We start from the raw sequence: 25,702 nt of genomic DNA, 5'->3' as shown, positions 1-25,702 counted from the left end.
AAAAGCTATTTTCCAGTTCAAGGCTAAACTTTGTACACTTATCCTGGTAGGCTTGACCCCATATTCTGTCCTCTGGCTTTCCGCTCGAGCAGTATGGCAGTAAAGGTGTCCCTTAGATGCTTTGTGCACCCATATTATGTTTTTCCTTTCAAACCTGTCTTGAACTTGAAAATAGATTCAGCTTCCTTAATCTCATTCCATTCCAACCATTCCACTTATAATCGTGGCAGACATTCATTGCACCTTCATGAACAGTGTCCTTTCATTATGCCTCTATGGACACCTGAACTGAGTTCAGTGCTTCACGTGAGTCCTAATCAGGGCTCAGTAATAGGGAACTTCAACCCCTCTGCTTCTGGAATCTGCTTTGCTTAACTCATGCTGTGGTACTATATCTATAAGCTGTATTGTCCCATTCAAGACAGCAGTGCTTGAAAGGCAGAACACACACACAGTGCTTTTCTTTCACTGTATTTTAATTGTAATACTAAATCTGAGGTATTCACTGCTATTATTCAGCACATTAAATGCAAAAAAGCTGCTATTCTTGTTCAGATGAAAATATTTTCTTACGATGCAGCCTGTCAGCAGGCATAAATGTCACACTTGATTAACTACTGATAGGTGTTAATGAGTTAAACATCAGGTGCAGTATTTTACTGGCCATGGCTACAGCCCACTCATTTTGCTCCTCACAAATAATTTCTGTTGTTACTACCACCCTGTATTCTTTCTTTCTGACATCTGCTATGCTTCTGAGAGTCAATCTTCCCATGTAACATTCCACTTTTGGATTGTAAGACCCCAGGTGAAGTACCACCTTCTTTTAACATCCTTGCAGACTGCTTCTCAGCCCCTTTCCCATTTCTCCCCAGTTTCACAGCAGAATGAGGGGAATATAAAAGGATATTGTTTGGCTTGCTGATAGTATTTAAGGGAAATAGGGATGCAACATTGTGAATGACAATCTGATAGGTTAAGATAGCAAGCAGGTAATTAACTGTAGCAGGTATAAATTAAAGGATGCATATGAAGGATATAAATAGGGAAGGATATACCCTTCTTTCATTTGTTTTGCTTTAGAGTGGAATGAAAAGGTAATGCATCTAAGTAAAGTTCCATAACTTATTATGAAAATGGTTGGACGTAGGCTGTAATATTTCTGAAAGGGAAAGCAGTCTTGCACATTTCCATGAAGTTGCTGGCCATGCCAGTGCCCTGTACAGACAAAAACATCTGGAAACATTGCTTATTTTCATTATACTGTGAAAGTTTGCTGTGCTATTTATTGTTTGCACTTTTTTAAAGTTTAAAGTTGCATTTTCAAACTGATGTAAGGGCTGCTGCTCTGCACTGAAATACATTGCATCTAGAGTTTCCTAGTTAGTATTAGGCATCTGTTTCTGGTTCCTTAATACTCCAAACCAGTCATTCTACATTAAGAAGGTCAAAGTGTGCATTCTTGTGGCAGGAAAGGACTGATTTCACCTATGTGAGCTGGGAATTGCTGTTGGAAAGCTCATTGTGTGCTTACTAATTGGTCTTAGGGCATAGCTACCTGCTCATTGTATATAAGCCTTGCTTTTGCGTGAAGTTGCATTTTGCATAGCAGCAGTTACTGGAGCCTTGTATACACGCAATCACCGGAAGTTGAAATTTCCCTATAAAAGCTATAAACTTGCTTGTACAGTGAGCAGCATTTACACATTTAGTTAGGACTATTTAGGCTACCTTACCTTACTATAGCACTCAGGAGTATCGATGCTCAGATGCACGCTACTCCTATCCCTTGCAAGTACACTTAGGACCTGCAACCATGGATGGGCACTATTCTGCTATCTCTGAATCCAGTTTGGTGGACATGGACATCCTAAGGCAATGTAGCAATTGCTTTATGTACACTAACAACTACTTAATTCTCAAACTGACAAATGCTGTATGCAAGAGATGTAGTTAAACATTGACAATAGAGGCTAGACTTTCACGTACAGACACAAAAAGTAACAAACAGGTTGTCAGTAACCCACAAACATCACTCTCCACACCCACAAATACCACCCACATAGACCCACATATGTAGAGGTATTCCCTTGTCTCCACACCCACAAATGCCAGACACATAGACCCACATATGTAGAGGTATTCACCAGACTCTGCACCCACAAAGGACCACACACATAGACCCACATATGCGGAGTTCTTCGCATGTAACTTACCCAAACCTCAAAGACATGTCAGCTGCAGTCCTCAGAAACTCTGCATGCATACAAACAAGACAGTTCCCTCCCCAACCCATAAAACCACATCTCATTGTGTCTCAACTACCATGCCCATAAGGTGAAATGCTCCATAACCCAATGTTCTGGTCATAAGAGACTCCATTGTGAGACACACTGATGTCCCTCTTACCAGGCTGGATAAGGAGAAGGTTACAGTTAAGTTATCTCTCAGGGGGGTCAGGATCTGCCAGACCACGCAAGCACTCAGGTCACTTACCCCCCCTAAATAACAGTATGACCCAGTCATAGTCCATGTGGACATGAATGACCTGAGATGTACTTCCTTGGACTATATGAAGAGAGACATGATTGAGCTCTCAGAATATGTATCACATGCAAGTATGAGCCTAGCATTGAGCAGCATTCTACCATCTCTAAGGATTATGCCACAATACCAGCAGAAAATGTTGGTGTCATTAAAAAGGAGACCAATGCTTGTCAGCCTGAGAGGACATCATTGACAGGCCATGCTGCTTTGCCAGGGTTGGTCTTCACCTGTCAACTCTAGATTTTTGGAAATTGATCAAAACATTATCCACCCCTGTAGTGCCTTTATTATGCATTGCCAAACAGGCAAGCCCTCCAATATAACAAAAGCTACTCAGGACAATCTAAAAGTGTTACTGCTCAAAGCCATTGAAAGCACTCCAGCAGTGCATGGCTATAATGTCTTTCATACCTTCTGAAAGTGAAAGAGCAAAAGGCTGAAGGGTATCTATCTACATAAAGGATAAGATAAGCACACTACAAAGCTGGTCAAAGAATATGACATACTTGAGCTACTCCATTTCCAACTAACCATGGGAAAAATCAATCCATTACTATATTCTTGCTAGATACAGGTTCCCCACTATGAACCAGGAAATACATGCACCATCTGAATTTACTAGAATCTCTCACTATCCAGCCCAATATCATACCCATGGGTGATTTTTAACTACCCCTCCATTAATTGGGAGGCATACATAACCACTAACATGCAGACCTGAAGATTTCTTGACTTCATAAATTCAAATCAATTTCAAATGCCCTGGAGCAGCTGGTCTGCACTACCACTAGGGAAACAAATATCTTAAATCTGGTACTCATAAACCTGGGAGAGTGCTGCACTCATCAAAGTGCAATGTCCTTAGTGGTTAGATCACATTACAAAGTGATCTCCCTTGAAATAAAGGATCATAGGAGATTACTAGCTATTGACCCAGAGGTCATTTGAAGCCTAGCCATTTCTGTTAAGATTGCATTTAGTAATTACTGTCCATGTCAAGGAGGGTTGTTGGTGCTATTTCTGGTAAAAAATTACAGTGCCCCATCCACTAGTCTAGGTTCCTTTTGAACAGTGTCATAGAGGTTTACAACAATAGTTAGCCAGTTCCAAGATGCAGCAGTCACTGGGAGATAGATCTGTCAATCCATCATGCCATATTCAAGTCACAGGCCATATTTAGGGCCCTGGAATGGGTGGCCCTAGTCCTTTTTGATTTATAGATATGCAGCAAGTTCATTAGGTTTGGGTCTGAGATTGCTCTGTAATGGAGTCATAAGTTTCCCCTGAGACATCTATATGATACAGAGTAAAGTGACAGGGAGTTTAGCTGGTCTGTGTAAGGCACATGGAGTCCCTTGATCTTCTTTGTTAGAAACCTCTGAGGTCTCTCCAATTGCTGCACGTGCGTTGTACGGTACATGCCGAACGGGGCATTATACTCAATTATGGGCCGGATTGGTGCCAAATATAAAGATGTTATAACCTCTTTTGCTCTTGAGGTAATGCCTTTACTAATCAACTGTGCTATGTAGAAAGCCTTCCTTACTACAGTAGACACATGGTAGTCAAATTTAAGGTTGTAGTCAGTTTGTGAACCCAAGTCCCTTACCACTTCATGGGTACTTAGGTTATTGTTGATTTGATAGTGTGAAGGGACATTGTTTGTGCTGAAGGGAATGATGATGCATTTTTTGCATTCAGTTTGAGACTGTAACGAAGACAGCAGTTGTTGGTCTGCATAAGACTCTCCTGGAGTATACTGACATAATTTGGGGAGTCATTAATTGCACCCAGTTTGCAGTTGTCTGCAAACTTGGTCAGCACAACCCCTTAGTTTTGACCTGAACTTCTGAGATGTATATACCAAACTATACAAAACTAGGCCTCCCACCTAACCACAAAAACTTTTTAAGAACTTTTCTGTGGTAAATTGCCTCCCTATTAAGAGACATCATAGCTAGTTTCCAAGCTCCCTGAAATCCAGAAAACATAGAAACCTATGCAGAGGTGTACACAAAAGCCCTGTACAACCATATAAATAACTGCTTAGAAATTGTAGTCTTCTTCTTTCAGCTTTTCCCGGTTAGGGGTCGCCACAGCGGATCAACTGTCTGCTCATGATTGGCAGTGGAGTTTTACGGTGTCGAGTTGCCAGCCCAGTGCCCAACCTTCCACAGAAGGCACACACATGCACTCACGCCTATCGCCAATTTAGAGTGTCCAATCCACCTACAGCATGTCTTTGGGATGTGGGAGGGAAAGGGAAAGGGAAACCCACCAACCCGGAGGAAACCCACGCGACCACAGGCAGGACATGCAGACTCCACACAGAAGGCACCCCAGCCAAGGATCAAACCAGAGAACCTGTTGCTGTGAGGGGCTACGCCAACTGCTGCACCACTGCAGCCTCCCTGCTTAGAATGGTAGTACCAGATGGAAATAAACCCAGGTCAAACTAATAAAGCATTTTTCAGTTATGTCCACAACACCCAACAATATGTATAATTAGTTGTTGGTGATATCACCTATACTCAGTCAAGAAGATATAGCAAATCTGCTGGTCGACAAATTCAGCTCAAATTTCACCTCCCCATCATCCCCAGTTCTCTCCCAAGAAAAGCCCTATACCACTGCACTACCAATTATCACCAAATAACTGGTTTCCACTGCACTCCCTAAGGCTAAAAACACAGCTTCAATTGGGCATGATGATATATCAGTTTGCCTGTTAAACATCTTAAATCAAAACTTATCAGGCCCATTAGGATCTCTATTTAACCACAGCATCTGGACTGGATTTTTCCAAATAGAGTGGACGACAGCAACAGTCATCCGACTGCATAAAGGGGAGGGTCATCTCGTGACCAGGAAATTACAGACCTGTAGGTTTAACTAGTTTTATCTGTAAAACCCTGGAAAGAATAATCATGGACCTGATAAATAACAATATAGGAAATCTCTAAACACTGGATGCAACCCAGTTTGCCTTTGTCAAGGCCAGGTCATGCCTGCTGAATCTAGTGGATTTCTTTGAGAAAGTCACTTAGGTCATGGATGAGGATAAAATTGTGCATACTACCTGCCTAACCAGGCTAAGGCAGTTGACACAGTTCCCTATTCAGGTATTTTAAATAAACTTACAAAACTAGGCATAAATTCCTACTTCACCAGCTAGATAGCCAATTGGCTCAAGGACAGGACATATTGTAGTTAAAGTGGGTGAATCCAGACCCAGCAAGAGGCCAGTTACTAGTTGTGGACCACAAGGCTTGGTCCTGGGACCACTCCTGTTCAGAATATACTTCTGTAAAGTCAAGGCTAATCTGGAAAGCTGCTGGGGGCAATAACTGAATCACCCAGTGATATCCTTTAGGATGGTGTAGATCAGGCAAATGATTGGCACCAAAACCATGGCCCAAAACTAAATGTGAAAAAATACATCATCATAACCTTTGGGAAATTAAATACCCCTGCAAATTACAGCATCAATAGCATGCCTCTAAGAGTAGATTCAGAGGTGAGAGCTCAAGGTACACAAAAAGATAGTATCCTGAACTTTGACTGCCCGTGTGTCCACAGTGGGATGAAGTCCTTCTGTGTGGCAGAACTTATAAGTAAAGATATGACATACAGATCAAAGGAAATTATAGTCCTGCTGTACTCAGCCCTCATAAGATCAGTAATAGAGTACAATATGCCATTTGGCATGTATGTGACCAGACATGTACAGCAGCTGAAGCGACCTTGGAGGCTTCTCACAAAGAAAACACAGGGCGTAAACAACATGTCCTATGTGGATAGACTAAAAGCCCTTTCTTGTTACTCTGTCTCCTACCAACTGTTAAGGGGTGACCAGTGCCTGACCTACAAGGCACTCACATATCCAGCCCTGAAGTTACACATCAGCAAGTCAAACAGCATGAGAGTCACCCAATATTTGTATCTAAACTTAGTCACTGTTTCCAACAAGACATGCTGGAGAGACAGATATGCATCTCAGAGATTGCCCCTCTTTGGAACAGGCTTCCTATTCATGTTAACCAGAGCCCTTCCCTGGCCCATTCCAAAAGTAGTTTGCATCAATGAATGGAAAATTGCAAATTCACACCTAGGGAAGTACTTATGTGTATTATGGACAAAGGCAATCTGTCAGATACTCAAGGCACAGGCACAAATCCATGCTATCCTCTTACCCTAGGGGCCATATATTGGGTAAAATTAGGTTACATTGGGTAGGCTTGTAAGGGCTCTAAAACCATTACCCTAGTAATCTCCTATGATCCTATGAACCTATGAAGGAATAATTGTTTTTTTCTACTCCAACCTAAAGTACCTGTGACAAACATGCATGTCAACTTCAAAATGTTTTACGAAGCATAGAAAACAATGTATAGTATGAAAATTTGTGTTTTCTATTTTTTAATTACTTATATTTTAAAATGTTATAGGACAGTTTGCAGTGTAACTGTGAAGGGTAAACTATTCCATGTTCTATTGACCACATCGGTGAATATGTCATTGTGTCACTCAAGTTTCTTTGCTGTCCTCTGAAATATTTGTGTTGGGATTTGATTTATTGTGGTCATTGAGGCTTCTCTGGGGTGTTAGCACTTATCACTTGGATAATTAAACAAATAACTCTAGCTTCTGAGTAGCTCAACACCAGAAACATAAGAAATGTATTGCACTTGATTAATCTCTGAATGTTTTAAGTAAATTATTTTAAGTAAATTATTTAGCTTGGTCTAAGTAAATATTTTGTATTTTTATTTAATCCAGATTTTTTTAAAGCTAGATAATAGGCCTCAGCGTCAGAGATAAAGCTTCATAGAAGCTGTGGCTTGTGTTTTACAGGCGTTGGTGCCTAGTATATTTTCCCCAACCCTCTCTCCCTCCCTTTTTTTTGTTGTGATTTTAAACAGCCAATGGCACTCTTTTCCATTCTTTATTTTAATCAGGCAACCAAAGTCCCCCCTCCCATCCCTCTTTCATTGCTACTGTCAGTTATATAAGCTTTTTAAGTACTTCTTCCCTCCCACTAGTTTCCATAGATCCTTAATACTGAGTGCCCACTCAGCCAACCAGTATTGCTCTTGGGTAATCTCAGTCACTATAGGTTGTCACTGGAAACTCCTCCTGGTCACATCTCATCTGCTTGACTTCTGCGGACTAATGGATCAAACTGAGCTGTTCTTCTCTTAGACTGCTAAAGTTCAAGTTACCTTCTAAAAAAAAGTGAAGGAAACTTTTTTAAACTTTATTGCATTTTCTAACAGTACTTGCTGACACCTATGCAGTTATCAGGCTTTTTGTTTTTACTGATTTACTGTCTTTTGCGTGAAAACGCCTGCACTGTTCTTTAACATAACTGGTGCTATAGTCTCAGTAGTGAAAGTGCTGAACTTATAGCAAATTCTGTGCATTTTCCCTGCATTTATTGTCCTTTTCATGAAAAAGTTGTTGGTCTGCATTTTTAGCAAACCTGGCCCTGCAGTATTGTGTCTGGAGTCTCAGCAGTGAAAGTGTTGGGCTTATAGCACAGTCACTTAAATGACTTTCTACTTACTCACCTTTTCTCCCAGTAAATACAAGTGTCCCACAAGGCTCCATATATGGCCCTCTCCTTTTTAACATATTTATAAATTATCTAAATACGTCCTCCCAACAAGCTATACTTACGCAATATGCAGATGACTCCACTATCATTTGCTCATCTAATAGCTCTTCCTAGTTACAATCAGTAGGCTTTCAAGTCTATTTTAAACTGGCTCAGTGACAAGCAGGTTTACCTAAATCCAAATAAAACCAGAACTGCTCTTATTTTTCCCCAAATTCCAAACACACATAAAAGATGCCTTCAAAATATCTTCTCTCAACAATACTGAAAGTGAAGTTGTATCTTATACAAAGTTACTTGGTGTCATAATAGATGATCAACTATAATCTGATTTTATATTTAAAAGTGTATAAAAACAACCTGGGCATGCTCTATAGATCAAAAGGATTTTTTTACCAACTCTTCAAAAGTTACTCTAGCCAGTATATACATCATTACTTTGTTATATGCCTCACCCATTTTCACCAACATTCAGATCTCCCTAAAATCAAAACTTGAGCTTTGCTATAACAAGTAGCCAGATTTGCAGCCAGTCAGTCATGCAACTCCCATCACTGCACTGCCCTCAGATATTTAAAGTGGGGTGAGTTACCTCACTACCACAACTTCACCCAACTCCTCCTTGCTCATAAAATGGTATACAAATTCACACCCTGCCCAGCAGCCAGCACTATTCTTAACAATTACCTCCCTAATTACCCTCTTGGCTCATCTGAGAAACACCTCCTTGAAGTCCATAAACCAAAAAAATCTATCGGTCGCTGCCTATATTCCTACTCAGTAGCCAATGTCTGAAACAGCATTCCTGCAGATATTAAATTGCTGTTTTGCATAATTATTTATTGCATTTATCTGCATTTTAAGACTGCAACATATATTTGTTTTCCAGTCCCCTTGCTGCTGGATTAATTGTTTGCAAATCACCTTAAAAGCATTTTATTTGCTAGTTTTTGAATTAGTTTCTGTTAGCTTTTAATTTTAGCTACCTTTTATGTGTTTATACATTAAGAAGAAATAGGATTACTCATCTAGTAGCAGTAAGGCTAGCCTGGTCTGTCTCATTTGGGAAACCCACAGGAAGGCTTAAAGTGAGTATTTTTATTGGCCAAAAGGCTATTGGTATTTATTGTGGCTTTCTATAGAAACAGACATTTAGAAACTACATTTTCTATATAAACTATCTCTGAAACTGTACCCAGTAACTTGGTTGTGCAAAGGGCAGCTAGTTTGTGCACTGAAGAGTGCTGCCCCATAAATGTACTCCTACAAAGCCTAACTTTTGCTTCTAGCCTCAAAAGCACCCAAGTTAGATCATACCACACCCTTGTAGTTCACCCAGAAGGATCTGGTATCATGGATTTGCACTTTCACAATTTCTCTGTTTCCAGTCTGGTAGATGCATACATCCCGAGACAATGTAGCAATTGTTTAATTTCACTGACACCCAACTAATCCTTAGAGAAAGTGATACAGTAAATGAGAGGTGTAATTAAACAATGCCACTGGAGGCAAGAGTCTCGCATACAAGTAGTTAAAATAAGAATCAGGTTGTCAGTAACACATAAGCTGTACTCACTCACTCACTCACTCACTTACTCACTCACTCACTCACTCACTCACTCACTCACTCACTCACTCACTCATTCACTCACTCACTCACTCACTCACTCACTCACTCACTCATGTCATTGAACTACAAGTACCAACATGACTAAATCATGTGGGTGTAAATGACCTGGGCTGCAACTCCCTGGACTATATAAAAAGAGATGTTATGGAGCTTTTGGACCACGTGTTCCAGACTGCTATGCCTAGCTTTGAGCAGCGTGGAGCTCTTGGACCAAGTGTTTCAGACCAGTATGCCTAGCTGTGAGCAGCATTCTGTCTTCATTAAGGATGATGCCACTATATGAATAGAATATTATCATCTTTAATAACTAGGTTAGCCTTTAGTATCATTCAAAACCGGTACAAGATCTGTCAGCTTGTGAGGATATGATCAACAGATCATGTTACTTTGCTAAGGGTGGTCTTCACCTTTCCCCACTAGGCTTTTGAATACTGATTAAAACACTGTGCTCCCCATGGAACCTTTTTTATACAATGCCAAACTAAAAATTACCTACTTAGAAAAATCAACAAAAGAGAATCTAAAGATGTTACTGCACAATGCTAAATACTAGGAGCCTAAACAAGAAACTCCACTCCCTCCATCTCATCTTGGAGAAGACAGACATCTGTACAGTCACTGAGACAAGGTTTAAGGCCAGGGAGGGCATCCCAGTAGTGCAGGGATAAAACGCCTTATACACATTTAGACCAGCTACTGCACAGCAAAACTAAAGGTGAAAGTGTCTTGATCTGCATCAAAAACAAACATACCACAAGACTGGTCAAACAGGATGATGTGCTTGAGCTTCTCCGTGTTAAAACTACCATAGATAGAGTCTCATATCATATTGTTACAAGCTATAGATCACCCTCTATTGACCCACAAAAAACAATAACTCATACTTAGACCTACTGGAAATACTTGCATTTCACCAAATACCATCTTCACGGGGGACTTTAACTACCCCTGTATAAACAGGGAATGATCCCAAACTTGCAGTCCCAGAAATTTCTGGACTTTATAAACACATAAACCAAAAACTGGGGTGCAGAATCCAATACTTATAAACAGAACAGTATTGTGCAGTGGTCAGCACAGAAGCTATGGTTTGTCAAAAGAGAAATTCACAACCATAAATAAAACATAAATTACAAGTTAGGTGAGGGTATCCAAACCCCCCAAATAGTGACAGTGATTATAGAAATACAATGGGTGCAGTTGAATAGTCTTTATTTCACAGTAAATTACAATAAAGCAATACTTTAGTGCTTTCATCCCACCAGTATAGGGATTTCATCAAAACTATCACAAAAACTTGAGGCAGCAAACATGGCTTGGGTACAAACGAACTTTAATGAACAAGTTTAAAAAGTAAGCATTTTCACATCCTAAATGGGTGCTTCATCAAACTTCAAACAACCTAAAAATAAAATCCAGGCATATATAGAAAAAGAATTCAAAATGTAATCAAGTGATTAATAACTGACCAATTAGTTCATGGGTCTAATAAAACCTTTAACTCATGAGTGCACTACAAAACAAAGAATCAGCATTTAGCTACAAAACAAAGAGTCAGCATTGTGCAGTTAAAACAATCCTCATTTTAAAAAGTGCCTCCAATCAGACAACTCTAACAATAAAGCAACTATGCAATAAATTATCCTGAAAGCAACAAAACCACCCATTCAAATATTCCAACAAACATCTCAGAAAACTTCACACTAGTACCTAATAACAAGGAAAAATATTTATGTGATAAATGTGTGTGTGTGTGTGTGTGTGTGTGTGTGTGTGTGTGTGTGTGTGTGTGTGTGTGTGTGTCTGTATCTATATATATATGCAAAAACCTCCCTTACCAGCCTCACTAAAAAGCTAAGATCCCTCATAAAATCCTCCAAAGCTAGTTATGAAAATAAAATTGCCAAAGATTCCAAGGACAACCACAAGAATCTAAATAGCAATGCTTAGATCTGCTCTGAGCTACAACATAATGGCATTAAATATACTGATCCCAAGGATATTGCCAATATCCTGGCAGATCGATTCAGTGCCAACTTCACCCCCTCTCACCCCCTAAATGGCCCATCTCAATACCGAAAGATTGGCAAATTCCGGTAATAACATCCGCACAGGTAAAAAACACACTCTCCAAAACTAAGAATACAGCATCCATGGGACCAGATGACATCCCGGGCTGTGTACTACATGAACTACAAAATGAACTAGCACCTCATCTAAGTGTCATGTTTAATCATAGCCTCACCTCAGGCTTCGTGCCCACTGAGTGGCGCACAGCTACAGTTATCCCACTCCACAAGGGGTGATCCACCTTGGATCCCAGGAACTACTGCCCCATCAATCTGATGAGCCTGATCTGCAAGGCCATGGAATGTATTATCATGGAACTTATAAACAAAGACATTGGCAACCTTCAAACACTGGACTCCACCCAGTTTGGGTTCGTGAAGGGCTGATCTTGCCTCCTGAACCTGATTGACTTCTTTGAATCAGTCTCCAGAGCTGTGGTCGAGGGTAAGGCAGTCCACACAGCCTATTTGGAACTCGGCAAGGCCTATGACACCATCCCCCACTCTAGAATCATAGATAAACTTACTAAGCTGGGCATTAATCCCTACGTCACTCGATGGGTTGCCAACTGGCTTACTGGCAGAACCCACACTGTAAAAGTAGCTGACTCCAAATCCAGCTCCAGACAAATGACAAGTGGAGTACCTCAGGGTTCAGTCCTGGGACCACTCTTGTTTGGCATCTACTTCTCTGAAGTACAGGCCAATACTAAGGGACTCTGGCTAACAAAGTTCGCAGATGACTGTAGACTGGGAGCCATTATTGAATCTCCAAATAATGTGGATACTCTACAAAAGGGCCTTATAGAAACAGATGCTTGGTGCCAGAGCCATGGGCTCAAGCTCAATGCCAATAAATGTGTAGTCATCCCCTTTGGGAAAAAATATGTACCCGTTGTGACGACCATGCCCTGGCCCAGCATTCAAGGAGCCTCAGTCCTCACCACTAACACCAGGGAGGTTGTCTCCTAGAAGAGGAAAGAATGACTAATACACACAGTAAAGTACAATTTCCCTTAAGTGCACACAGAGATCACAGTCAGTCTGGGGCTGGCTGTTCCCTTGCTCACCAGATCCCCAATAAGACTCCCCACTGGCACAGCTATAGGGTCCAGGTCTCAGCCTAACTGGGCAAGCTAGAACCTCCAGTACCCTCTCTGTCCAAACAGTGCTTGCCAAGAAGCTGACACAACACACACACTTTGAGATAAGTATTTATACAACTTCACAGACACTCCTAGAAAAAGCTGACACAGATTCTCCAGCTGTGCCCCTTTACCTAGACTATATGGTAGTAATTACTGCTACCACCCAGTTAATAATATCAGCTACTAAAAGGCCCTTAAAAGGTGTCCAATTATTACTGTGCAATATTAATATCCAATGGTAATGTGACTATACAGTCTAAGGCTTATTGGAAGGGCTTAGACAGTAAACTCTATAAATATATAATGTACTCTAAAGCATTCTTCATCTTTACACAAACCAGCCACAGGTAGAAGGTTTTAAAAATATTTAATAATAAATAATTAAAACACCAGACAAATCTACTACACCACAGAGATATCTAAGAGTTCACAGATCACACAGAAACTTAAAATAATATCGTAGGAAAGATCTGATTACACAGAAAAATACTTAATCTAACTTTCTAATCTTTAGCTAATCTTAGAGAAAACACAGTGCTATAATCCTTCTTATATACATAAAGAGCATAGGCAGTGCTGGTAAGTTAGGTGTCCAGATCAAAATGCTTCAGGTCTCTTGTGAGATATAGAATTTAAACATTACTAACAAACATGTCTCTAAGGCCCTCCCAAAATTACATCAATTTTGACACTTAGGTTTTCCCAGTATTCGTATTGCATCATTTTAACACCTGGTCTGAGTTCTCAGGCCACAGACTGCATTATTTAGCAATCTAACACCTCCTCAGAAACTTACAACGATACAAGACATTTCACATGTATATAATAACAGAAACTAAAGCACCTTCCACATCTAAATTCTAGTCATAAACTTTAACCTTAAAACAATGGGCATGAAATCTTTATCCAGCCACCCTCGGGCCGAATTCTAACATGAAAGGATACAACATGCTTCACTGGGCCAGTAGAAACTGGGCTAGTAGAGTGTAATGTTGTCACATATTTTGCAGTTCCACATTTCACAGTGTTTTCTTACATTTAAAAACACAAGCCTGTATTTTACATTTATTTATACAGTTGATAGAATTATATATTAAATTCTATTTGACTAGGCTGGCAGCCTTCGCCCATATCTCCCCAGTCATTATACCCATGAATTACCACATAAGTGGCAGTACACTAAACACCGAAAGTGTGATAAGAGACTTAGGGACACAGGTGGACAGTGGTCTCACTTTCGATAACCACATCACCACAACAGTCAAGAAATCCTTCTATGTGGCACACCTCATCACTAAGTGCTTTTCATCCAGAAAAAAGGAGGTCATTGTCCCACTGTACTCATCCCTCATTAGACCCATTATAGAATACAACGCCCCATTTGGTATGTACCTCTCAAGACACCTGCAACAACTGGAAAGGCTGCAGAAATACCTCACTAAAAGAATCACAGGCCTAAAGCAGATGCCCTATGCTGACCGCCTTAAAAAACTCCAGCTATACTCTGTTGCATATCGTCTACTCAGAGGCGATCACTGCCTAACATACAAGGCCATGTCAAACCCAGAGCTATTGGACATGCTACACTTAAAGAAATCCCAATTCCTCAGAGTCACATGCTCCAGGGATCTAAACCTTGTCCTCACAATAAACAAAACATGCTGGAGGGATAGGTTCCTGACCCAAAGACTCCCCAGACTCTGGAATAGACTGCCCATACATGTCAAGCAGAGTGCCTTTTTGGCCCTCTTCAAAAGGAACCTTGATGATTGGGTGGGAGAAAGGAAATTCACCCAGGGGATCACGTCAGTGGGTCTATATTATATCATCGAATGCTTAAAAAAGCGAACGCTGATTGATCGACTTAATTTAAGTGAAAGCTTACAATCTCAAACTGTCAGATCAGCGATTTTTTTCCCAGGGAAAAAAATCGCTGATCCAAAACACATGCACACAACACAAGCACACCAAACAAACAGAAATCCACACACATACACCTAAAATCTGATACCTAACCCTACACTAAACTATGCACACACCACTAACTACCCACTTACCTTAAGCCAAACCCTAACCCTAAGGTCCGTCACTATCGCACACTCACCTCACTTTCTCCCTAACCCTAACTCACTTAAATCCGCCCTAACCCTCATGTCCACTCAATCGCACACACACCTAACCCGAGCCCTAACCCTAACTCACCTAAATCACCCTAACACTCACATCCACACAATCGCACACTTACCTGAATCCGACCGGTAACTTTCCACCATAATACTGAAAATACCGAAGCAACAGAAATGGACAACCGAATTCTTTCCCTAGGAAAAATTCGAGTTTCTGCTGCTTCAATATTTTGCAGTTTCACAAAAATAAGTTCGATCAATCAGCTTTCGCTTTTTTAAGCATTCGAGGATATAATATAGACCCCATGTCAGTTGCCCTGCTAGACAGGGGTCCAGGAAGTAAATAGTGTGGGAAGAAATAGCCAGGGAATTGTTATGGCTAGGCTTGTATAGGCCCTAGGGCCGATAGCCTAGTACCAACCCATGAACCTATATATATATATATATATATATATATATATATATATATATATATATATATGGGTTCCCTTCATATGAACGAAAGTTCATATGATCGAAACCTGTAAGATCGGGACCAGATGTTCGACACTGTAGAACATCGAAACCCAAAAAGCATGAAATTTAAAATCCCGACATTACAGGATTGTGTTTAGTGCTTCTGGTGTTCCGATGCCCGTAAGTATGTATGTGTAAGTGTCTGTTTGAGGGGTAGTGGTGTGTGTAAGTGTGTGTTGTGTAGTGTGTGTTTGTTTGGGAATGTAATGTGTGGGTGTGAGTGTGCCTTGTTTGTCTGTTTGTGTGATCTCGGAGTTTGAATAATAAAGAAGGGGGGGTGTGGGGGGTGCAGGGGGGCTTGCCCCCCCTGCCTATACGGTTTGTAGTATTGTGTGTTAGGTACTTTGGGGTTGTTGTGTGTGTATGTGTGTGTTTGTGATGTTTGTGTTGGTGTTTCATGGTTTTGGGTTTCGTTGTTGTGAATGTTCGTTGTTATGGGGTTTCATTGATGTGGTCTCGTTGTTTTGAGTTTCAGTGAAGTGTGCTGTCGTTGTAATGAAGTAGATCCATATATATATATATATATATATATATATATATATATATATATATAAATACATATATACATATGTGTATGCGTGTGTGTGTATAAATATATACATATATGTGTGTGTGTGTGTGTGTGTGTGTGTGTGTGTGTGTGTGTGTGTGTATATATATATATATATATATATATATATATATATATATATATACACACACACACACACACACATATATATATATATGTATATATAGCTAGATATACTGTAAAAGTGACAATTCCCATATTTAGGTGCAATCCTGACACCAGTGGGGCCACCCACTATGTACCTATTCTCTGTTAGAATGTATTTACTCTGGGGGCAACATCCACAAGGTTGTGTTCCATTGTTCTCTATTAAATCAGTATGGTTATCTCTTAAGTTATATTCAAGTAGTTTCGCAATAATTTTAGCTGTTTTGTATACAAATGTTGACCTTTTACTAGTAATGTTAAAAACTACTTTGCTGGCTTTGAAAATAACCCAGTTTTTATTAATAAATTTTCTAATTTTATTAGTTCCTGTCTTGTACTCAGTAAGTATCATTAACTCAAATGCCTTTTGGGTGGCTGTTGATTAATTCTATCCAGAACATTTTCTACTTTATTGAAACATTTACCTAATAAAGGGCTAAAACTAACAGATCTTTTACTTCACCCATTCTCATAAATCTTAGTGATAAAGCTCTCAGGATATCCTGTCTTTAAACATTGGATTCAATTTTGCACTTTCTTCGACGAACATGCTGTCATCTGGCATCATTCTAAACAGTCATATGAATTGTCCCTTCCCAATTCCTTTCTTGAGAGTATAAAGGTGAACACTTGTAAAATGTATATGATCATTGCTAAAGGTCAGTTTATGATATATATTAAATGTAAAACCTTTGTTTGTCTTACAAATTGTAACATCTAAGTAATTTATTCTTTCACCATGATATGTATAGGAGAATTACAAAACATTCATAGTTTGATTTAAAAATGTTACACATTCTTCAATTTTAGCTTCATGTCCAATCCATAAAATAAATATATCATCCAAATATCTCAACTATAAGGGTCAAGAGGGAGAGGAGTTAGACTATAGTACAATTTTTTTCTTGCAAGTGCATTGGACAAGATTGGAAAAATTGGGGTGCAAGCTGCCCCCATAGCTACTCCTCTCAACTGTTTATATACCCTAATTATTTTATTATTATTAGTGGCCAAAAATCTAAATCCAATCAAGCTTCCTGAAAATATCCCATCCCTTCCTTACGTGGGATACATGTAAAGAGGTCCACTATGCAAATTGTTAAAAAGTATATCTGCTGGGCACATAGTTCTTTCTTAAGTCTACCCCAAAAATCCAACAAATCCTTTAATAAATGTCAAGTATTTAAACATTTTGGTTTTAAAGTTTATCTCTGTAAACAGCTAGAGGGTAGGTTTTAGAGCCATGTGCTGCAGTGATAGCTTCACAATTTTTGTGAATCTTGGGGATTCCAATAATAGAAGGAATTAACAGAGAGGGTTTGTGCAAACAGCTATGCATATCTCTATCATAGCTTGCATTAGATAATCTTCCACTCATAGGTCCATTCTCCTAAAACTGATGTTAGCCTCATTCCATGAGGCCTGCTGAGTCATTGTGAAAAGTCTAAAACATGACTCCAACATAATCAATGGCGTCAGAAATAACAAGTGCCCCCTCCTTCATCTAATTTCATAATCCTAAGAAATGTATCCCTTTGTAGTTCATATAACAGATTCCTGTCATCAGTAGTAAGATTTAACTGACCCATATGAATGTTTTTGAAACCCAATTTATATATTTCATTAATACATGGTGTCTCAAAGGCTTGCACAACAAGGTGTAACAGGGGTGTAAACAAACATTTTTTCATACACTGTTTTTATGTAAATATATGTTGTTCTTAGTATTACTGATGCCATCATCCTTAAAACTACAAGCTAGATTCACTTTCCTAATAAACAATTTCAAATCTGTAATAGTGTCAGTGACACTGATCCCTTTTTGGGGGATAAACATGAAACCTTTCTCAAAAAGACAAAAAAAACCCCTCAAGAGTAAGTTCCACATGGCTGAAGATGTGGGTGTTGAACCCAGTCCTCTCTTTTCCCGCCTTCAAAATATGTATATGCTGTGCTTTTACAGTATTTAAACATCTTTTCTCCAACCATCTCACCTTCTTCCTTTTGTCATTCAAAATATTTTCTCTTTCCCATCTTGTGTAATTGCCTTTGGTATTCAGTTCCTCTCTTATTTGTTGTTGTTGTTTTACTATTCCTTTGGGCCTCCATAAGGGAGGAAATTCTAAAGGGTTGTAACTAAATCCTGTAGCCCCTTCATCTTCACCAAAATTGCTATAATCTAAAGAAATATGATGAGTTTCACATTCATCATCCCTACCCTGATCGATATTCCCCACTTGTACTGGATTTGTTTAATTAAATCTCTTGAAATGATCTGTTCTTAGGTGGTGGATTTGCCATCTTATCCATATGTTGGTTACAATCCACAGAAATTTTATGTAACTTCTTTTTCTTAATTGCATCGACATATTATCTATCTTTTCAAAAGTAGATTGGTAAAAAGATTTATAGGTGTCAAAAATTAAATCTTCAGTAATAGTCTTATAGAGATTCTAAGTACTGTCTAACATCGTCTTAATTTTAGTATTGTTAAAATTATTAATAACATTTAATAGTTCACAGCACTGTTTCTCAAATAAATTAACAAGTTCATTGTAAAAACCAATGCCCAAATTAGCATTATTAGGAAATGTATAAAACCTTAACCCTTGAGGCACAGTTTTATTTTTTTTTGTTATCAGGTACTAGTGTCAAGTTTTTTGACATGTTGTTTACTGGAATTTTTGAATGGGTGTTTTTTTTTTTTATTTTTGGCTTGCAAACCTGGATGGTGAATAATTGTGAGATCTTTACGTATAAGGCTGCTTTCAGGATAATGTATTGGTTAGTCACTTTATTGTTAGAATTGTCTGATTGGAGAGCACTAATTAAGATACTTTTTAATAAGAATTGCTTTAACTGCATGATTGCTCTGATGTAGTCCCTATACTAGTGAGACAAAAGAGCTAAACTATTATTCTATTGTTGTTTATTGTGAAATAAACACTAACTGTGCCCATTGTGTTTCTATAATCACTGACATTATTTGGGGTTTTCAGACTCCCTCACTTAACTTCTAATTTATTATTTTATCTATGGTTGTGAATTTTTATTTGGACAGCCCATAGCCTCCATGCTGACCTTTGCACAACATTACTTTATAAACACAAACAACCTGAACCTGTTAGTCTGCATGCCAACTAGGGATGAAAACATACTGGATCTGGTACTCACAAATATGGGAGAGCACTGCTTCCCCCACAGAACAAGCTAGTGAGGAAATCATTCCATGTTTCTGAACTTACAAGAAAGTTGATGGATCTATGTCCAAGGAGGTCATCTTTCCTCTGCCTTCAGCCCTAATCAGACCCTTCATTGAGATCATTGTCCCCTTTGGTATGTATGTAACCAGGTACATGCATCAGGTGGCATATCCACAGAAATTCCTCACAAAAAGAATACAGGGTATAAATAACATGTTCTATGCAGTTTATATCAAAGCCCTATCTCAATACCCACTTTCCTACAAACTGTTGAGAGGCAATCTGTGCCTGGCATACAAAGCACCTTTGGATCCTGTTCTGATGGACCTTTTCCACATCTGCAAAATCAATAGCATCAGAGTTACTTGATCTTGGCTTTTGACATGAGCAGGACATGCTGAAGAGACAGACATGCATCTCGGAGAATTACCCCCCCCCTCCAAGAACAGGCTTCAAATCCACATGAAGCACAGTTCTTCTCTAATCCTATTCAAGCATAACTTGTACCAGTGGATGGGAAATAAGAAATCACTCCAAAAAAAGAATGGGTCAGCACAACGTGTGGAACAAAATGATGCTTTTAATTAAATTCGTAGACTCATAGGCAACAACATAAAAATACAAATCCATGAAGGATAGGGATATAAAGGCCCCCGATACCCCAAAAAAGACAAAAAAGACAAACCGGTTTCGGCTACAGTAGTCTTCCTCATTGAGTGCAAGGAAAGGAAGTGGATAATTAAATTGGGAGGTCTTTTCCCTTGCGGATTAAATGAACATTTATAACCAACTAGTGGGGCATTTACATATTAATGAAGATGGGTATATAGCTGTGGCTATATGCAGTTATATCTATTAGCTCTGTGCACTCACTGAGGAAGGCTAGTATAGCTGAAACCGTGTTTTTTTTTGTCTTTTTTGGGGTATTGGGGGTCTTTATGCCCCTACCCTTCATGGATTTGTATTTTTTATCTTGTTGTCTATGAATCTACGAATTTAATTAAAAGCATCATTTTGTTCCACACTTTGTGCCGGCACATTCTTTTTTTGGATTGACTTTGCACTTGCCGTACTTGCAAGGTGTTTTTTTTTTTATTAAATAAGAAATCACCCCAGGTCTAGCATCTATGTCTCTAATGGATAGAGGCATTCTGCAAATTATATCTACCCCTTAAATTAACCTCAAAGGCTCATAAAAAAAAAAAAAGTGTGAGATACTTTCGGGATGTATGACTGGGATTATAAGGATCCCAGTGATCATTAGCCTGGTATGCACATATGAGCAGTTCACAAAACCATGTCTCAAAAAGCACAGTAAGCCATACTTAGCATTTTATACTAGAAAATTATATCAGAAAATTACCAAAATGCTTTTTTTTGTGTGTGGCAGACAGCCCCAAGCCCTCATGTGTGGGTGGAGGCTGTACCCCCTCCCCCCTGCATCCCCTAACTTATATGAACAACTGTGAGACTGCCACATCTCAGAGTAAAACTGCAAACATTGTGCTATAGTGGTCTCACAGAAACAGACCAAACTGGAAGAAACAGCCATTTCTAAACAACTTGGCTGTTCTATGTAGGGATGAGCCAATAATGCCCCAAGTAATCATATGACTAACTTATTAAAATTTGTCCAGCACTGTGAACAACAGAATTGTCAGACAGAAAACTAACTTCGCTTCACTGAGCTTTTCTTTTTTTTTATTTTCATTTTTCTATACATCATTTTTTCAGACGATCAGACTTTACTCTGTTTTGCACAGGAACTTTGTAATGCTGTCATATTACATTTTTGTTACTTTCTGTTCTTAAAGAAAATCATCCCAAGTTTGCTTTTTTATGAAAGCTTTGAAAACAAGCAGCTAAGGAAAACTTTGAATTTCACGCAGACTTCTTTTATTATTTCCATAATGTATTAATGCCCAACCCAAGGAAAGATCACATTTCCACCTGACTGTATAAATAAGCTATAAAGAAACAAATGAAATAGAGAAAGGACAGGCTGAAGAGGCAGAAAATATGAGACCAATAAAATGGCAGTGTGTAAGTGTCAGAACAATGTTTACCTGCTACTCAAAGACAGAGAAATGATTGTGGATGAAAGCCTCTGCACTATAAGCTTTGACAAGTTGCACTCTGTCTCACTGTTCCATTTTTGAAATAACAGTCTGACCAGTAGTGAATACAGAAGTGTTAATAGAATAAATTAAATCCTAACACTTAATAGGACCATTTATGAAATCAAAAGATCATTATAATGGTGCCCTCCCTTCCAAAAAGAAAAAAGTACAACACCTCTGTACACTTTCTTATATTCTTTCTTCCTTGTCGGGTTTATACTCCTCTTAGATATTTTTCATTTTATTTAAAACTCTTGTGTTATATCTGAGTGATAAAGCTGTGAATGCAGCCCAGATGACCCAGGATTAACTAGCAACCCAGGTGTTAGAAGATCCGGTGAGGGCAAATGGCAGTGAGTGGCTATCTAAGGGCAAATGGCAGTGAGTGGATGTCTGAGGGCAAATGGCAGTGAGTGTCTGTCATCTGCTGATCCATTATGTCACTTTGGAGGCCAGTCTGCTGCTGTGTATATGTCTGGATGGAAAGAAATGCATGAAGCATGAACTTGGATTGGAGACAAGTGACTGGTTGTCTCAATTCACATTTATGCAGTACCCCATAAGGTGCACACGTGGAAGTATACACATGCCAAAAAAGGGAAAGCCACAGCCTTGTGTATGCATGCTTGTGCATCAGGTACCAGGAGAAGGATTAGAGCCTCCCCAAAAAAATAGAAAATGCACAGCCTACTTTGGACAACAGCCACTAGGGGGTCAACTGTCATCTCCCAAATCAGAAAATTATTAAGTGGGCATCATAAGGCAAATCCCTTTCTGAGGAAGAAAACCCCTCCCACTAGGGAAAAGTGGAGTGAAAAATTGTCCAGGTGGGTAGGAGGTAATGAATTGGTCAGTGGAGTTTCCTAGGGACTTGATGGCCAGGGACATCATGGAGGAGAAGCGACAAATAAACATACAAATAAATAAATAAATAAATACATACATAAATAACCTTTTTTATTCTTCATTCCTGCCCTGCTCTGCCATCCTATTGTATGCTTCCTCTACACCACTTTATTGCCTTCCTTTCAATGTGCTTTTAGTACTGAACCGAATTATTGGCAAAATAAGGCCATGACATCTGTCTCTGAATCAAATCACTTTATACCAGTAGTACAGTTTAATATGTCTGTATATGTTCCGGTATATAACTTTAATGTAATATGCAAGTATTTTGTTTACTCACAATGTCATAGCCAATATTATATACTTACGTTGTAATATTTCTTGATGCTGTTGATGTTGCCATCACTTTGTTTTTAAATTTCTTCTAAAACCAAGATGGAAATGGATTCCATTCCTAAGTGAGGATATGATTACATTTCATGAAATGAGCATCACTTCTTTATTTGATAATAGCCAAGAGTGCTCTTCTCATTACTTGCAATGTCCCCAGAATTGCTTCCTCCTGCATGTTGTGATGAGTCGTCTTTACCCTAGGGCAGGAACTAAGGAGCTTCAATTCTCACCACTGTCTCTGGTAAGGAAATGACACTAAAAGCAGGGATAGAAATACACAATTTCCCCTAAGTGTACACCGGGAACAGGCTCTAACCCTGGGACTGGACTATATGCTTCACTCCAGGTCCCCAAATGAGTCTCCACACTAACCACTGCAGAGTACTGTGTCCCAGTTCTAAGTAACTGACACACTCACTCTTAAAGGTCTAATATTCGCACCTACACATACACTTGGGAAAGACTGGCACAAATTTAGCTTATGTGTTCCTTTGCCCAAATTACAAGGTAACAGCTGTCACCAGCCAAATACTACAGTACCCTTCAAAAAGGTTTTTCAATTATGTTGGGTAAAATAAATATTGATACAAATGGTAGCATGCAACCCAAGCAGTAAGGCTTTTCAGAGTGGCCCTGGTGTTATCACATAAGCATAAACACTGGCAAGTTATTAAAAGTATTCACTAAATAACCAGCTACAATGAGAAGTAGTAAAATATTTAATAATAAATAAAAGGATTTAAAACATATAAATACTGAATAACTGATTCCAATAAACAACAGAGCTTCACACACAGGAAATATGAAAATAATACTACAGGACAGATCTCACATTGATTTTAGAATTTTAGAAAACCTCTAATTAACTAGCTGTAGTTCCTTGACTATCTGAAGATTAACTGTCCCTACCTAATATATATAACTCAGGAAGGCAAGATTATATTTTTACTACTGCAAGGCAAGATGTGGAATTATGCCCACACTCCAGGCTTTTCTCTGTCCTCAGTGACTAGAACAACTACTCTGGAAAACACTGAATAAGTCTGGAAACAACTGAACTACTACTACACAACTACTGAACATTAACTGACACAAAACGTGCTTTTATAGCAAATTTTTAAAAGTAACAGGAAGCTGCTGTGAGAATTCTGCTGTCAACAGACTTTGAAAAGTAAACAAACAGCTGCTATGAAAATTCTATTCGCTCAGCTCTGGCACACAATGACATCACATCTAGGTCAGATGACTCTGGTATACCATACATTCAAAATTCTCTTTTAAAAACATGTACATCTAGTCAGCCAATAGAACAATGTTTGATTCAAACATCTTGCATAAATCACAGTGATAATCAGAAGACATAAATTTATTTACAAAATTATAGCTAGTCATGCTGGCATATGTAACACAGGGTAATTTACAATTATTTACAAAAGTTCAGCCAGTCATGCCAACACAGATAACAATATCTAATATTCTCACACATGTATTAGTAGAACATTTTTAGTACAATTCCATATTCACTTTTATTAGTCTTGCTCCTCCAACTACTACTCGAACTGCTGGGATCTTTCTTCTGTATTGTTCTATTTTCTGTTTACAAATCCTGGTATTTTAAGACTTTGCATTTCTCTGTATGTAAGACACTATAATCACTGCACGTAGAAATTTCAATGATTAATGATACTTTTGTTTTGAACCCAGTGATGTTGATGGGAACATTTCTACGAGTTCTTCTATGCTTTCCATCATGACAGAGACTACATGTTCTTTGCGCCAAAACAGGCTGATTTTTAAAAGATTAAAATGAGAGCCTCTATCTTCACAAAGGTAGGAATTTAAAGATAGAACTTCCCCTCCAGAAAACACTTAGTAATTCTAATTAGAAGTCTTGGAGAATAACCAGATTTAGGTAAAGGTGATAAAGTAGATTTTTTTATGATTCAGTCAGGACTAGCATATATGAATCGGCAATGAGGTGAATACCCTGGTTGGCAGCTGCCTGTATAAAAAAATGCCTCTTGAAGATCTTAAATAACTATATAGAGGTTTAGTGGATAATTTCTTTTATCGGTGTTGCAGCATTTATTTTATTTTATTCATTTGTTTACATAGCAAGCCTACTGGACACATGTCCCTTTTGAGACACATCTGAAGAGCTCTACCCAATTAAGTGACTTTCTGAGTCACATAGTGGGCTTAAACCTTAGACTAATAGAAATAGCTCTTTAACAACTCAAAGCTTTAATCCAGCATGCTAACTGCCAGACTTGAAGCATACATTGAGTGTAAAAAATAAGTTATATCAGGATAGACCTTACATGCACATTTTAAAAGATACTGATGAAACAATAACATAATGTTAGTTTGTTTGGCCCAAAGCAACATCTGCAATTATAGAACTTTGAGTTGTCAGTAAAATGGCACTAGAGGTTACAGCTTCCTGGATTTTAGTGTTTCTGCTTACTGCATTTACACTGTATTTTCTATTTAATGTATGTTTATTTGAATTTAGGTACAGAATTTAGTACTCTGAGATTATTTAAATAACAAACATTATTTTCCTTATATCTAGAAGCAGTAAAGAAGAGTAGCTGTGTGGAAAAATTCTGGGTGAAGTTTCTTGGATCTGTCCAGGTGCCCTACCATAAAGGCAATGATGTGCTCTGTGCTGCTATGCAAAAGGTAAGATATTTCAGAGCTTTCTTTCATTGTCCTCCAGTTCATTTCCCTGCAGAAGGTCAGCTGCAAGTTTTGTATTTAATTACC

General features: G+C 38.7%; 1 protein-coding gene across 2 annotated transcripts in view; it reads left to right on the top strand.

Annotated features, from left to right (window-relative positions):
- The window catches only part of MAPK8IP1 (mitogen-activated protein kinase 8 interacting protein 1), a 1,153,940-nt gene that overhangs the window by 1,057,416 nt on the left and 70,822 nt on the right, over window positions 1–25,702 (top strand). For both annotated transcript variants that reach the window (XM_044082569.1, XM_044082568.1), the window contains exon 8: window positions 25,509–25,618. In XM_044082569.1, coding sequence (XP_043938504.1) covers window positions 25,509–25,618 — 110 coding nt within the window. The remainder of the gene's footprint in view (window positions 1–25,508; window positions 25,619–25,702) is intronic.

The sequence above is a fragment of the Protopterus annectens genome, chromosome 9.part0 (genome assembly GCF_019279795.1).
Source record: "Protopterus annectens isolate FY-2018-M chromosome 9.part0, PAN1.0, whole genome shotgun sequence".
Classification (NCBI taxonomy): Eukaryota; Metazoa; Chordata; order Ceratodontiformes; family Protopteridae; genus Protopterus; species Protopterus annectens.
Note: the sequence above shows the minus strand (reverse complement) of the source record. Positions and strands in the feature narration are given on the sequence as shown.